Source organism: Misgurnus anguillicaudatus, chromosome 5 (genome assembly GCF_027580225.2).
Source record: "Misgurnus anguillicaudatus chromosome 5, ASM2758022v2, whole genome shotgun sequence".
NCBI lineage: Eukaryota > Metazoa > Chordata > Actinopteri > Cypriniformes > Cobitidae > Misgurnus > Misgurnus anguillicaudatus.
Window position 1 is genome coordinate 31746138 of NC_073341.2, and position 13976 is coordinate 31760113.

Here is a 13976-nt window from a genome sequence, read left to right on the forward strand (position 1 = left end):
GTACATACTCCAAAGTAAACAATGACGCGAGTTATCATTTCAACGTAAATCGCTTTTCTTGGACTACAACAAACACACGGATTGTAGGCAACAGTTTACTTCCTGGGATTGGTGATGTAGAGGAGACCGACATTATCATAATTCCTCCTATCAAACGCAACGCAAACACATTGTATTATACCAAATATACAAAATAACATAGTTTTTTTAGCAATGAATGGTGCACATTAACAAGTCTTGTTTTATCAGAATAAAGCTAAAAAGTAACAGCCTCATGCAAAGCATTCTGGGAACCAGAAATCCTCATCAACCTTTTTCTGTTTTTTTTTCCTTCAGATTTTGTTTCCCAGAATGCTTTGCATGAGGCTGTTACTTTAGTTTTATTTTGTAAAGACAAAGACTTGTTAATGTTTAATGTTCATTTAACTTTGAACAAACTGTTGCCATAAACAACATACATTTCAATGTACAGTAAGTTACTGGCTTACAGTATTACTGTAATTTCTAATCTAATCGAAAAAATTTACAGTGTAGTCATCGGTTTAGTGGGTCTTAAAAGAACAAGTGGCAGAAAAAATAATATAAGGACACTGAAAAATGTGCTTTCATATATAAATGTTTTGAGGCGCACTCTCTTTAAAATTGAATCAATTACTCTCCCTACATAATTTATTTTATAAAACACTGTTGATATATGTATTCTAGAGGCTTAGACCTTTCCAACAATATATAGTTTGTTGTGATATACCTAAAATTTATATGGAAAATATTGACGTAAACTTAGGTGTCCCGTGAGAGGGACAGCGCCACTTAAGGAGTTAATCTACCATTATCTATTAAAATACCTTCATTTTTATTCGACAGAAGAAACTCATACAATATAAGGGGGACTAAATGATAACAGATTTTTTAATTTTAGGTGAACTATCCCTTTAATGAAAGAACGGTTGCACAAATGATGTGATGGTAACATTATGATAAAGAGTGATGGTAATGGTGATGGTCTTAGTCAAAGTTACGGATCTGAGTCCAAAAAATGGACCGAGTGGAGCAGACCCACACCTTCTGTCTCTTCATAAACAGGCAACAGATCCTGAGTTCTCTGCCACCCAAACCAGCATCTCTCCTCGCCCCCAGAGCCTAGCAGGGAGGCAAACAGCCACGCGCCGTCTGACAAAAAGACAGAGAGAGCAAAGCCAGCAGGGGCCATATGTGTCTGGTTCAGAGAGGAACTCAAACCGTAGATTGTCCAACACAGAAATAATGCAGCTGCCCAACTCTTCCTCATCACGGTAGTGGCTAAAGCAGGCCTTAGTGTTGTAAGCAAGCAAATGCATGAGATGGTATTTGATCTGATTTGCAGCCATGTGCATTTAATCAAAGTATTATTTTGAGTCTAAAGATTTAAGTTTTATGTATTGTAGTGTAGGAGTGAATTAAACCATCCAATGATACAAACAGAATCAGTTGGGGGAGAAAATGTAGAAGAAACACAAGTGTAATGACGCAGTGATATTTATATCCATTTAGTTGATGAAATCTAAAACAGGAAAAAGTTAAAGACCCTGGTAAAAAATGCAGTATGAACTTAAATATGCAAGTCGATTCAACCTACTTTTTAAGTTTTGACTTGTGATAAGTTGACATAAGTTGATATGATTTTGTGACATCCTGTATTACAGGATGAAGGTTTGTGGTCCAAGTTAGTATGAGATGTAGGCACACTGTAAAAAATATTTTTTGCACTTACATTTTACAACCTACAAGTTTCTTTCTTTCTTTATTCTTAAAACCCTTAGGCGTCACCCCACCCTCATGAGTGAAATCTACACTCTTAGAGCCATCAGACGATTTATAGTTTGTCATGATTAGATAAGAATTCACATGCAAAACACTGAAGTAAATGTAGGCGACCCACTGGCGGGACAGTGACATATAGCAGAATATAAATGTGTTGAGGCTCACTCTCTTCATAAATGAATCAATTACTCTCATTTTATAAAACATTGTTGAAATATGTATTCTAGAGGCTTAGACCTTTCCAACGATATATAGTTTGTAGTGATGGATTAAAATTTACATCAACAATATTAAAGTAAACTTAGGTGTCCCATATAGACCTTTCTCACAACTTCCGTATTTAGGATCGTCGCGGAAATCTACTTCCTCCGCAGTCAATGCAATGTAAAAAGCCGTATCTGTTCCATTAATTCCCTGTTGATGGTGAAGTTAGACAGAAGTGGATTCAGGCTATCCGGTGAGATTGAGGACCTAACTTCACCATAAGAAAGGGGAGCACTTATGTATGCAGCAAACCGTTCACTAAAGACGACTACATTTTAGGGCTCACTGGGTCGCCGCTTGCAACCAAATGCTGTCTCTACCCATTTTTCTTGGAACGAGTTCACCCCGACACACAAACATACGATCACAGACATAACCAGACAAAAATGTTAACTAATAATGATAGCTTCCGGCTAACGTTATTGTTGCTACACACAAGACGTTCACTTGGACAACCATAGGCAGTAATTGAAGGTAATTGGTACCATAATGCTTCATTGAAAGCAGACTATAATGTTTGGTAGTCTATATCATCTACTATACATACATTATGTGTAAGTGGACACGCTAATAATGTGTCGTTTTAGTTAACAGTTCAGTAACAGTTAGACTCGCTCTCTACTTACCTAGAAATTTATGGACAAATTCTTCATGGAAAAAGTTTTCCTCCATTAGTCGTGTCACATCAGCAAATGTAATATTTGGCAAATCCGTTAACAAAGTTGTGTAGACTCTTTGATCCATTTTAAACTTGCCCGGGTTTATGTTTTTCTAGTGTGTTGACGCTTGACAGGAACTCCGCTTTCACGACGATTACGTATTTCCAGTTACTGTGAGAAAGGTCTATTCGGGACGGCGACGCTTAACAGGCCATTCCAGCATCTACGGCTAAATTCATGGCGAGAACCGGGTGACCTATCCCTTTAAATCAACTCACAATTAAGGCAACACTTACTTTTTTAAGTTGAACCAACAAATCTTTTTTTACAGTGTATGTAGACACAGTATATGCTTTAAAATTACCCATATTAGTTGCCCCTTACTCTTATACTGTACTACGCACTATTTGTTCAACAGACACCTGTCAGTACTTCATGTTCGGAGGGATCTGTGTAGCTAAATCTGTGTAATATATTCATGTTTGGTTTCATGGTTAATGACACACCTCCTGTCCAAATGTATGTCATATTGTGAGAGATCGAGTGTGCATTGCATAATAATTTGTCACATATGGCATCACGCCAGATGTTTACAGAAGACGGCAGTTAAATGGCGGGCACGTGAATTACTCATCTGCCGCTGTTATCCAGAGCACATACACAGAACAAAAGGTGCGACAGATGAAGATATCAGCCCCATCGGATATACATGCATCAGATCTCCTTTCTTTATTATAGGAGACTGTGGGTAGTAAAGGAGTTTTTAAAGTGGGAATGAGATGACTCATGTTGCCACTTCTCTTCCTTCATGGGCTTTTGCCTCATTAAATCCTTAATGGTGTAAAGAGACTCCGGACGGATGCCTTTATCACATTCCTCGTCCCTTTTGCCCTTCAGCTCTGCATCAAGACCCTCCCACATATATAAGGACGTAGACTGCATTAAGCCCCGCCCACTCCGGAGGCACTGGCCATGTAGTGAGGCTAACCATCCGTGTGTTGAATGATAGCACCCATTTCTATACTAATTAAGTTTAATAGCATTTTAACAATATATATGTGCATTTAAACATATCATGACGTTATATTTGTTATACTTTTAGTTAAAACACTATTTTAAAGGCATGTGTACAAAAAATTCTCTAGGAAAGAAACAGGGGGCACTGTGCGCTCATCATTATATCATTAACTGCCTATGCTGTGTTACCATATGCTCTTAATGTGCTCTTTCAGAATTTTAACTATAGTGCTTATTTGATTAAAAAGGTCTTAAGTGACACGTAGGGTTGAGAAAGAAATGAAACCACCTGTGGATATTCTAGAGATATTCAAGGCTTTTGTATGTATAATAAAATTATACCGTGCCGCCTTACATAAGGGCACATAAAATACAGAGCGTGTGTATGCGTGCGTCTTTTTTTCCACAACATGGCACCACACAGCTTTCAACACCTTATTTTATTGTCCCAACATTCAAAAGTACAAATAATTCAAACACAACAGTTTTATGAAAAAGAAAAAAACATTTACAGCAAGTATTTTTTCAATATTTTGTTTCCAGTTTGAGAAATGACCTAAACTAGCAAGGATAACATGGAGTCATTCATCGCAGTAATTTTGATTCGTAATAAGAATAAGGATAATGAGAATAATATTAATCATAGTAACAATAATCAATAGATAAGTAATAACGCAAGTAGGAGAGACCAGCTTGGTCCGGTGAATATTTTTTCGTCTTTTTTGTCTTTAAAGATTTATAGATTTTTCAGATAGTAAACAAACACATTTCAGGAGAAAATGAATTATGACAGGAGCCTTGTTCCTCACTTTGCCTTCCCTCCTACACTACCGGCTGATGGGTTCCTATTGGCAGACTGCCACTATAAGGCGCTACGGGGGAGAGACACTGCGATTCGGGCACGCACTTTAAGAGGCACGGGCCCGTCTTACAAACACCCCCACAGACTCTCTGGAATGCGCATGCACGCGTCTTAGACGCGCACTCTCGCAGACGCGCAGAGGGTGATGTCGCTAACCAAAAGGAAGTTAAGGAAGTAATGGAGGAAATTTGTTCATAGATCAGAACAACATTCTACTGGAGTCGTTGCATAATTCAAACTCCCAGCCGTAGCGGGGTTTGAGTAGGGCCGTGTCACCGCCCCTGGAGGTGGGGCAGAGGAGGGATGGATGGATGGATGACGTTATACAGGTGTAGGATACATGTTTCTTTTTTCGTTTAGCTCTCCAGCATTCACACCGGTCTGTCTCAACAAGAGCCGAGCTCTCCATTCAGAAATTTTCCTTTCAAAATAGACTATATCTTAGAAAATATATAACAGGTGTCATCTATCAAATATTATCTTTTATAGCTATTTGTTTAATCAACCAGTACAATCAGCGTCAATGCTATTTGGAGTATCAATGTCACATGGCAGAAATGAAGGTTACATTTCAAATGCAATGAAGAATAGTAGTAAAACAACGGACACATGTTGATCAAATTAGGGCAGCAAAGCCTGACATGAACGTCGTAGAGAAACTACATTTCAGACCCACATTTTTGCATAAAGTTTAATCACAAAGCAACTGTAGTGTGTGGAGGGAGGGCGGGAAGTGGCTTTTAAAACTACACAAACTTATCACAGGTTATATTGAACCAGAACAACTGTTATAACATTCTATTAAGACTAAACTTTATTGAAAAAGATTTAAAGATTTATGTTTAACAAGACAAGAAAAAAGCAATAGCAAATTGAACTATCGGCTAGGTTATGCATAGCGAGTAACTGTTTCTATTAATAAGGGAAGAGCCTCACCAACCCCATTTTTTTCGTTTTTGACTTTTAAATTTTTTTATATTGTAATTTTGATATATTGGTACAAAGCACAAACGTACTAAAATGTCTCAGTGCGCAGGACTATTGGAAGAACATCTCCCCTAGTCACATTTGTTCCCTTTAGCTCAGAAACAACACCCCCCCTCCCTGTACCAGAATCACGCAAAAACACAGACGAACGTAATAGACGAACGAATAAATAAATAATCAAGATAAATAAATAAGTTAATCAATGAGACAATCGATCAATAAATAAATACAGATAACTTCTCAAGAAGTTTTTTTGTTCGATTTCTTTTGCTGCGGCGGTAAATCAAATAAATCGCTCCAAATTTCTGTTGTTTTTTCTTCATATTTTTTTTCTCTTTATCTTCACAAGCGACATGACAACATATTAAACAAGATTCCTCACGAGTTTTCTAAGTAACTGAACCATCACTTCATAAAGTTTTTATATGAAAAAAGACAATCTCGAACGGAAAAACTCAGTCAACTCAGATAGATATAGGTATCGTAACGGAAAATGTCGACTATATATATAATCTATTTGTATACACAACAAAGAAAGACACAGTCATAATAGATCCTTTGAGGAAACGAATACTAGACTAACAAAACTAGCTAATTATAGCTGAAGTTTGACAAACGCTGTACACTCAGCAAAGAACCTAGAAGTAAGCAAGCCAAAGAAAACTCGTCGAGTGATTCGTCCCGAATTCGTTGATCCGATTTCTCACCGACCGGACGGGCGCCGACAATCGAACTCAGAAACGACGACAACGAAAGAAAGAAGTAAAACAGCAGCGTAATATAATGCCAACATCGAAATTTTCTTTTTTTTCTCTCTAAACAACACGAAGAACAACACAGTTGGATATTTAAGATATGTGAACCATGTAATATAGCACCTACTGTTGATCGCTAAAGGAAGTACATCTCAAATGTAATACCACGAAATCAGAGCGAAGAAAACGGAACCGTGTATGTTCTCCAAATGGATACGTGTGCGTACTTATTACTTATATCCCAAAGACTGATGTAAAGAACGTAAATGAGTGGACGATGAGTGGCCTCGCTTTGGGCTCTTGACTGTGAAGATGTGATCGGCCTGGGAAGACCCCTCTACCTCTCCCATTGGGTATCGCTGTTGAAGAATTACTGCTATGAAAAATTACCTGCCTGAATTTGCATCCCGTTGATAAATTCTTCCATCTACAAAACCATCGCCAATCCGGGTTCTCCCCGAAAAACAAACGACCTTTGATCCTAAAAAGTACCACGGCGGAACGAACAAGACAAGGTGGCACCTGACCCCTCCCCCCGTCCCTAATTAGCCAGTCAAAATATTTTTCTCTTTTTTCAAATCCAGATTCTTGTAAAAATTCTTCAATAATTATTTTAATCATTATTTATAAAAATAGATCTTCTTTCTCTTTATTTTTTCATTTTTTCTAAACGCATTTTCAAGCAAAGAGATTTTCTCTTTGGCAACAGTGTGTGTGTAGGTTTATTTCACGTAACGTGTCATCAGGGGTGCTAGCCCATCCCTTCCCTCTCCCCTTCCCGCAATCCCCTGTGAGGACAGACGTGCGTTTTGTTTGCAGTACAAAACCAAAACTATGCTAGAAACATCTTCTGCATTAGAGAAAAGGGATGGCGTCATCCCTATCAATTCGGTTTGGGGACTTTGAACAATTTACACCAAAACAAATGAATGAATGATCACCGTTTCTCTTAAATATTTTCTTTTTTCAAAAAGAGCCCCCTCCCGTTCTCTTACCAGGGAGGCGTTATTCTAACGACAGTGGATCCGGATTTAAAAAAGAAAGAAAAAATCCTGAATCGAGACCAAAAGAGAGTTTGATCTAAAGAAGGACATTTTCTTCAAAATAAGGGCGGTCTGGTTTTGCTACTGTTTACAGAGAAAAAATAAGAAAAGAAAAAACTAAACAACCACAAGAACTTAAGATATACAACAGAATCCCTGTACCACTTTCAGGGTCTCCAAATAATGAATATTCTCAATTTTGTAATACTTAGGCAACATTGGCTTATAGGTCCAAAGTTATATTATAAGCCATATCCAGTTCTTTTTTGTGGGTTTGTTGGTTGCGTGTGTTCCTGTTTTGAGTAGCTGAGTGGGCAAAGGTGGGTTTTAGTAATAGAGGAGCTGTACGGAGCTACACGAGTGACGGGAAAGGGAGTTCAGGACTTGTGGGTCTTGTTGGTCTTGAAAGACACTTGCAAGACGCGGTCACCCAACCGGTACCCGTTCAGACTGGCGATGGCCATGGCCGCTTCGTCGTAGTTCGTCATGGTGACGAAACCGAACCCCTTGCACTTGTTGGTGTTGAAGTCGCGGATCACTTTGACGTTGTTGACGGCGCCGAACGGTCCGAAGAGCTGCCACAGAACGCTCTCGTCCGAGTCCGGAGACAGGTTGTAGACGAAGATGCACCAGCCCGTTCCCGTGTGACCGGGGATATTCATTCCTACTAGACTGGTCATGCTATCGATAGTGATGGGAGAGAACCTGTAAGGAGAGAAAGAGGGAAAGGACGACAGAGGAGAACGGTGTGAGAAAAAGCAAGAGCAAGTTGACTTGACAAACTGTCAAACCCCCTGATTGCCGAGCTATGCTGCAATTTCAGCTGCGCAGTCACATGGAAGGCAGATGTGATCTTTTCAATCTACCACTTGTCTCTTGTATCTCTGCTTCCTTTTTTTAGATGGAGGGTTTTTTGAATGGCGACTAAAAAAGCTGCAGATTGTCATTTGTGCCGGCGACGAGAGACTTTTCTCCTGCGCGGAAACTAAATTACAGGAACTCCGTGTATTAATACCTTGGAAATTCATCAGAGATTTCGTAAATCCGCTCTCATTCTTCTGGTAATCTTTTCTTTTCCTTTCTCTCCCTCTCGATACAGAGATTCGAATGCTCAGTTGATTTCGCTTAATTGCCTTTCCGCTTAAAGGAAATTCCACTTTAAATAAAAGGTAAATTGGATAAAAGGTTCATTTCGTGTGCCACCTTAGAAGCATTATTGGGCGTGCTTTAATTGAGATTTCCGCTTTGCTGCCGACGTCGTCACGTTCGCCAGAGCCCAAATTTAAAGGGGAAAGGCGATCGCTGCCAGCGAGCGGAAAATGGAAGATGCAAGCAGCGCTTCCAGCCAGCTAGCATGGGGAACAGAGTGTATTCCACCCACACCCTCCACCGCTCCGCAGTGTGTGACTGTGATCAATAGCACTGCACGGACTACAGGGCCGGCCAATTCCCTGCTTCTTGTTCTGCCAAGAATTACTCAGACGTTTCATCTGCGTTTTAGCCAGTTCGTCCTGGCAGAGTCAATACATCTGTCTCTCTCTTTCTCTTTTGTGTCCTGTCACTTGTGTCTCATTATGTAAATGAAGGATATAATGGTAAGTCGGCTCACTTTGTGCCGCGTGACAAGCAAACCATCTCATGACTTCAATTACGCTGGTATTTCTGTGTAAATAATGAATCCGGCGCCGTAGAGAAGAAGGCGAAATGTGGCTTCGTGGTAATTTGAATGCCAGTCATCTGTAGACGAGCTAGCGGGTGAGGGTCGAACCGGCTTATTGCTGACACGGAGATGTCTGGTGACTACGAGGGCAGGGCTGAGCGCTGTCTGTTGTATAAACTAAGGCGAACAGTTGGACACGGAGTTGCGTAGCAACAAGCGGCTGACCTAGAGGCATCCCACCCCTCCGAGCTGCCCACCGTCACCTAGCGATGCTCACTTTTTCAGACGGGTCTTTGTTCATTAATTACCTTCTTCGCCGTGTTCGCCGAGCACTACGCCTCCTCCCTCTATTGGTTTCATCTCCCCTAAATTTGCTCTCGCTCTCTAGAGGCAGACAGGCTTATGTGATTTCTTCATGGCCCTTTTCAGCTATTTGACAGCTGATCGCACAGAGCGTAAATAAAAAGGCGACGTCGTCTCATTTGTTTTGAAAGATGTTGTTGCCTCGTTGGCATATCCTGTTTGATTGCTTGACTTCCTGTGGCACGTCAGCTTTCTACACTGAAAAGATGAACCGCAGAGATTTCGGCTCTATAAAAACGATATGTTCCCTGCAACGATCACTGCAAATCAGTCATTGCCGAACAGTAAAGGAGTTTCTTGGAAAGTAAATATGGCGCTGGGGGAAAGAATACACGCAATGCATAACCTCTCATGCTACGCCCTCCATCTTAGCCTTGAGTCTTTGGTGGACATCAAAGTATTTCAATAGATACTAAAATATGCAACAAAATGTCATAAGCACATGTTCAAAAGAAACCTTTTCATTACATCCACAGCAGCACAAAGCAAAAAAGCACAAGCAAACCCAGATGATCAGAGGCTCCTAAACCTGCAGTGAAACACTACATTTCCTGCAAGGATCCAGGTGAGCTGGCACCACCTCCGTCTTGCTCCAAACCGGCTCATTTAATCAAATGAAACCAAACAAATAAAAAGTCTAACCTTCGAAATTATCTATTAGACTTTTTACAATTGGAATGTAAAAAGTTGTAATAAGAATGGTTCCCAAAATGTGAAAATTATATTATTTACTCTCCCTCCTGTTGTTCTGAATACATATCTGGACTTTCTTTCAAAGACCATAAAATGGGAAACTTTGAGTAATGTACTATTCAGTTTTCCTTTTCATTTCATTACAATGAATGGGGACTGGAACTGTCAATGCTTCAAATACGATGCAGTAGGATTATAAAAGTAGTCCACGCTATGTACTATGTCCGTACTGTACGTTCTACACAGCAATTCTTTTGAAGTCATATGATGGCTTACATTTTGGCCTGTACTTCACTCAAAGCCATTGTATGTAATGCTTGAAATAGTTGTTTGAAACATTTTTTGTCTTTTCTTATGTTGTAAAGCTCCAGTCCCCATTCATTGTAATGTAATTGCATGTAAAAGAAAACTTTTTCGCTTTACAGAATGCAGTTTCATTTGGTTTTGAAACAGCATGAAAGTAAGTTAACAATGATGATTTCAAGTTTTAAAGTAACTAAATCTTTAAATTGGTGACGGTGGTGGGTAGTCATTAGGGTGGTCCTTAGTTATAATGGGTCAAATTTTTCTTTTGAAATGTTCAACTCTCACCCCCTAAATGTGTTAGGATATCAATAAAAACACACTGTGCGAAATTTTGAAATTGTATTGTTCCTACAATATCTAGAGGTTGCTCAATATTTCCGAAATCACATATTTTGGCAAAAACTGTAACATAAAAACACACAACACACATAAAACTTGCTTCTTGGAGGGTGACTTTGTTCCAGTTATTTCTCTCTTCTGATCCGACTAACCGTATAGCGGACTTGCTTCGTGTTGCTTCAGCCATTGTCTCAGTGTATATTGTCTATTGTGCTTCATTCACATTGAAGCTTTCTTGCTTTGAAAGACATATCACAACTAAAACAGGAGTTTTAATTGCATGGAGCATGGCCAAATAAGTCCATTGCTGCCATAAGTATATATTATTAAACAATTATACATGCTAGCACAAAGTATCACATACATTAACATGTGAATGTGTTAAACTTCAAAGGTCTTGAGCAAGCTCTAAATATTAATTAATATTGAAAAAATTTCGCCTAATTTTTAAATGTATTTATTCAAACATATTGGTGGGGTGAAAGCATGAACTTTTAAAAGTAAAAAAATAAGGACCACCCTAGTAGTCATGTCAAAGAAATAGTTAAAAACGCAGAGCTGGACGGAGGTACGGCTTCAGCCCCTGAATCCTGTCAAAGCCACGCCTCAAAACAGGAGCCACACACAAGAAAACACAAAATATCAAAACTAAATATAAAAATGTATAATCATCATATGCAAACAATGCATACTCAATGATAAAAGATATTTACACTTACTTTGTTTGGCTACTGATTGGTAGGTAAAAATCATAACAATCAAGTAAAAAAACTTAAAGAAAAGAACTCAAGAGAGGAGGAAGACCTTAAACTGAACTGAATGCTTGTGATTTTCAAAAAAGAAAGAAAAAACAGGATAGAAATCAAACTGTCAACATGGACATCTGGCATTCGGTGAAGTTTTAATTACCTCTTAACGCCATAGGCCATATTAAGCAAATTGTCCAGCCTGCAAAGAGAAGGAGGGTTCTGGGGTTAATGCCAGGCAGATGGTCGACTCACTCAATGGAACTAATGCTACATCCCTGCCTCACTGAAGGTAGACGCCCATCCAGTGATGGACCATTACACTGTGTTGCCCCATCAGGCATTTCACAGAGTCAATCAAACATTCAAAGAGCAGCAAATCTAAAGCAGTGCTAATGGTAACACAGGAGGCCACTCGACTGCCCACCCAGCACAACACATACTGAACGCAATCGCTAGTTGCATTCGAGAGCGTTTAGCGTTTTTACAGCCCTGAAATTTGTATATAATTTGTTGTACAGCAGCATCTACAGTATACTGAATGACTAATGTTTATGCATTAGCCATTAAATCATATATGCTACAGTAGCATCAATGTATTGAGAGACTTTTGTACAAGTAAATGTATATAAACACGTACAATACGTCACACTTATGTATGAATGTCGTTGCATTAGATGTATAATATTATAGTGGCATCTGCCAACAAAATTAGTTAGAAAACACATTTTACTTTTCTAAGGATCACTTTAATCCAAGGTCAATTTGGGTGGCTGAATGAATACAGGTATCCTGGCAAAGTAAACATACTGTAGTTCATCTCATTAACTATGGACAAAAAGTGTCCAAATACAAAATATACTATATATATATATATATAATGCTATATTTCTTTGATACAAATGTCACACTTCTATTGTTTTTGTAAAATAATGCAATAACATTCATACATTTTAAGTGTGGCCTTAGTGTACACATACTTTTTTGGATCACTGTACACTTTCAAAAATAAAGGTACAAAAGTTGTCACTGGGGCAGTACCTTTTTAAAAAGTACACTATTGTACCTAAAAGGTGCATATTGGTAGCTCAAAGGTACACATTGGTACCTTAGAGGTAAAGGTAACATTTTACTTGAAGGGGTGTTTATAAGACTTACATAACATCTTCATAATCATGACATGACACGTGCTATGAACATGAAGGAGATTTTATGCACGTTTATGTCATCAAGTGTCATTCATTCAATTATGACATTTTTAATGCAAAGATGACGTTGTTTGAGATGTCTTGTTATGACAACTTGACATTAACCAGTACATCATAACTTGTCATGACAAATTGACATTACCAAGACAACATAACTGACCACTTTTTTCCAGTGATACAAATTGAATTTGTAATTAAGTGTTAATACTTTGTCATATAGTTTTATAACAGCATCATGAATATTTTTCTTGACCTCAACTACAGTGGTACAAATATAATTTGTCATTAAAATGTCATTAAATGTTAATACTCTTGTCAAATAGTTTTATAACAACGTCATTAATATTATTTAGTTTATAATGTTTTATAGTTTATAATGTTTTTATAATGTGTATAACAAATAAAATCAATCATTTAATAATAAATGGAGACCTATTCCCCCTAAATGAAATGAAAACAATAATGAGTACAATAATGGGTTAAGCCTTGCAGCGTAGGGGCCATATCACTGGAAAACAGTTATTTACATTAAATAAATTAATTAAATCAAATAAATGTTTTGTTAGTTTCTTCTTTTATGTCAGAAATTTCAGAACCCTCTGTGTGATGAAGAACAAGTTCAGCTAGTTTTCAGTTTTTTATGTATTGTGCACATACATAACAGAAGTATAATCTTTTACATGTCTGTGGCATTTTGTTACGGTATTTAAAATTATTTGACATAGTATTAACACCTAATAACATTTGAATGCCACTTTAATGTAATGTTAACCCATAAAGCTAGGTCGTTTTTTAAGTTTGATAATTATTCTGCTATGTCATGTTTATGACAGATTTATGACATTATGATGTATTGGTTTATGTCAAGTTGTCATAACAAAGACATATCAAACATTGCATTAAAAATGACATAATTGAACAAATGACACTCAATGACAGTTGTCATAAAATCTCCTGATTATGAAGGTGTCATGTCAGTCTTATGAACACCCCCTCAAGTGTTACCAAGGTAAATACTGGTACCTCAAGGGTACATATCTGCAACTATGGTACATATTAGGACCTTTTTAAAAATGTACCGTCCCAGTGACAACTTTTGTACCTATATTCTGAAAGTGTATACTTAACACATTTACAAATATAACATTTTATAGATTTTATAGTCTTATTACATAAATTTTGGGCTGCTTTTTGTAAACAATGTGTGTTGGGGGATGAAATTACAATTAATATCATTTAAGGAATTGGAGGAATTTTAAGGAATGGTCATTTAT

The 13976-nt window shown here is 38.0% G+C and overlaps 1 protein-coding gene and 1 long non-coding RNA gene across 10 annotated transcripts in view; one reads left to right on the forward strand and one right to left on the reverse strand.

Moving 5' to 3' along the window:
* LOC129414790 (uncharacterized) overlaps positions 1 to 13976 on the forward strand; it is a 143158-nt gene that overhangs the window by 111770 nt on the left and 17412 nt on the right. The gene's annotated exons all lie outside the window — the stretch shown is intronic.
* The window catches only part of elavl4 (ELAV like neuron-specific RNA binding protein 4), a 105381-nt gene continuing 95566 nt past the window's right edge, over positions 4162 to 13976 (reverse strand). For 8 of the 9 annotated variants that reach the window (XM_073868019.1, XM_073868021.1, XM_073868026.1 and 5 more), the window contains 2 exons: positions 11658 to 11696; positions 4162 to 8092 (listed from right to left, as the gene is read on the reverse strand). In XM_073868019.1, the coding sequence (XP_073724120.1) occupies positions 7765 to 8092; positions 11658 to 11696 (367 nt within the window). In that variant the 3' untranslated portion in view covers positions 4162 to 7764. The remainder of the gene's footprint in view (positions 8093 to 11657; positions 11697 to 13976) is intronic. The other variant, XM_073868020.1, reaches the window with a different exon arrangement.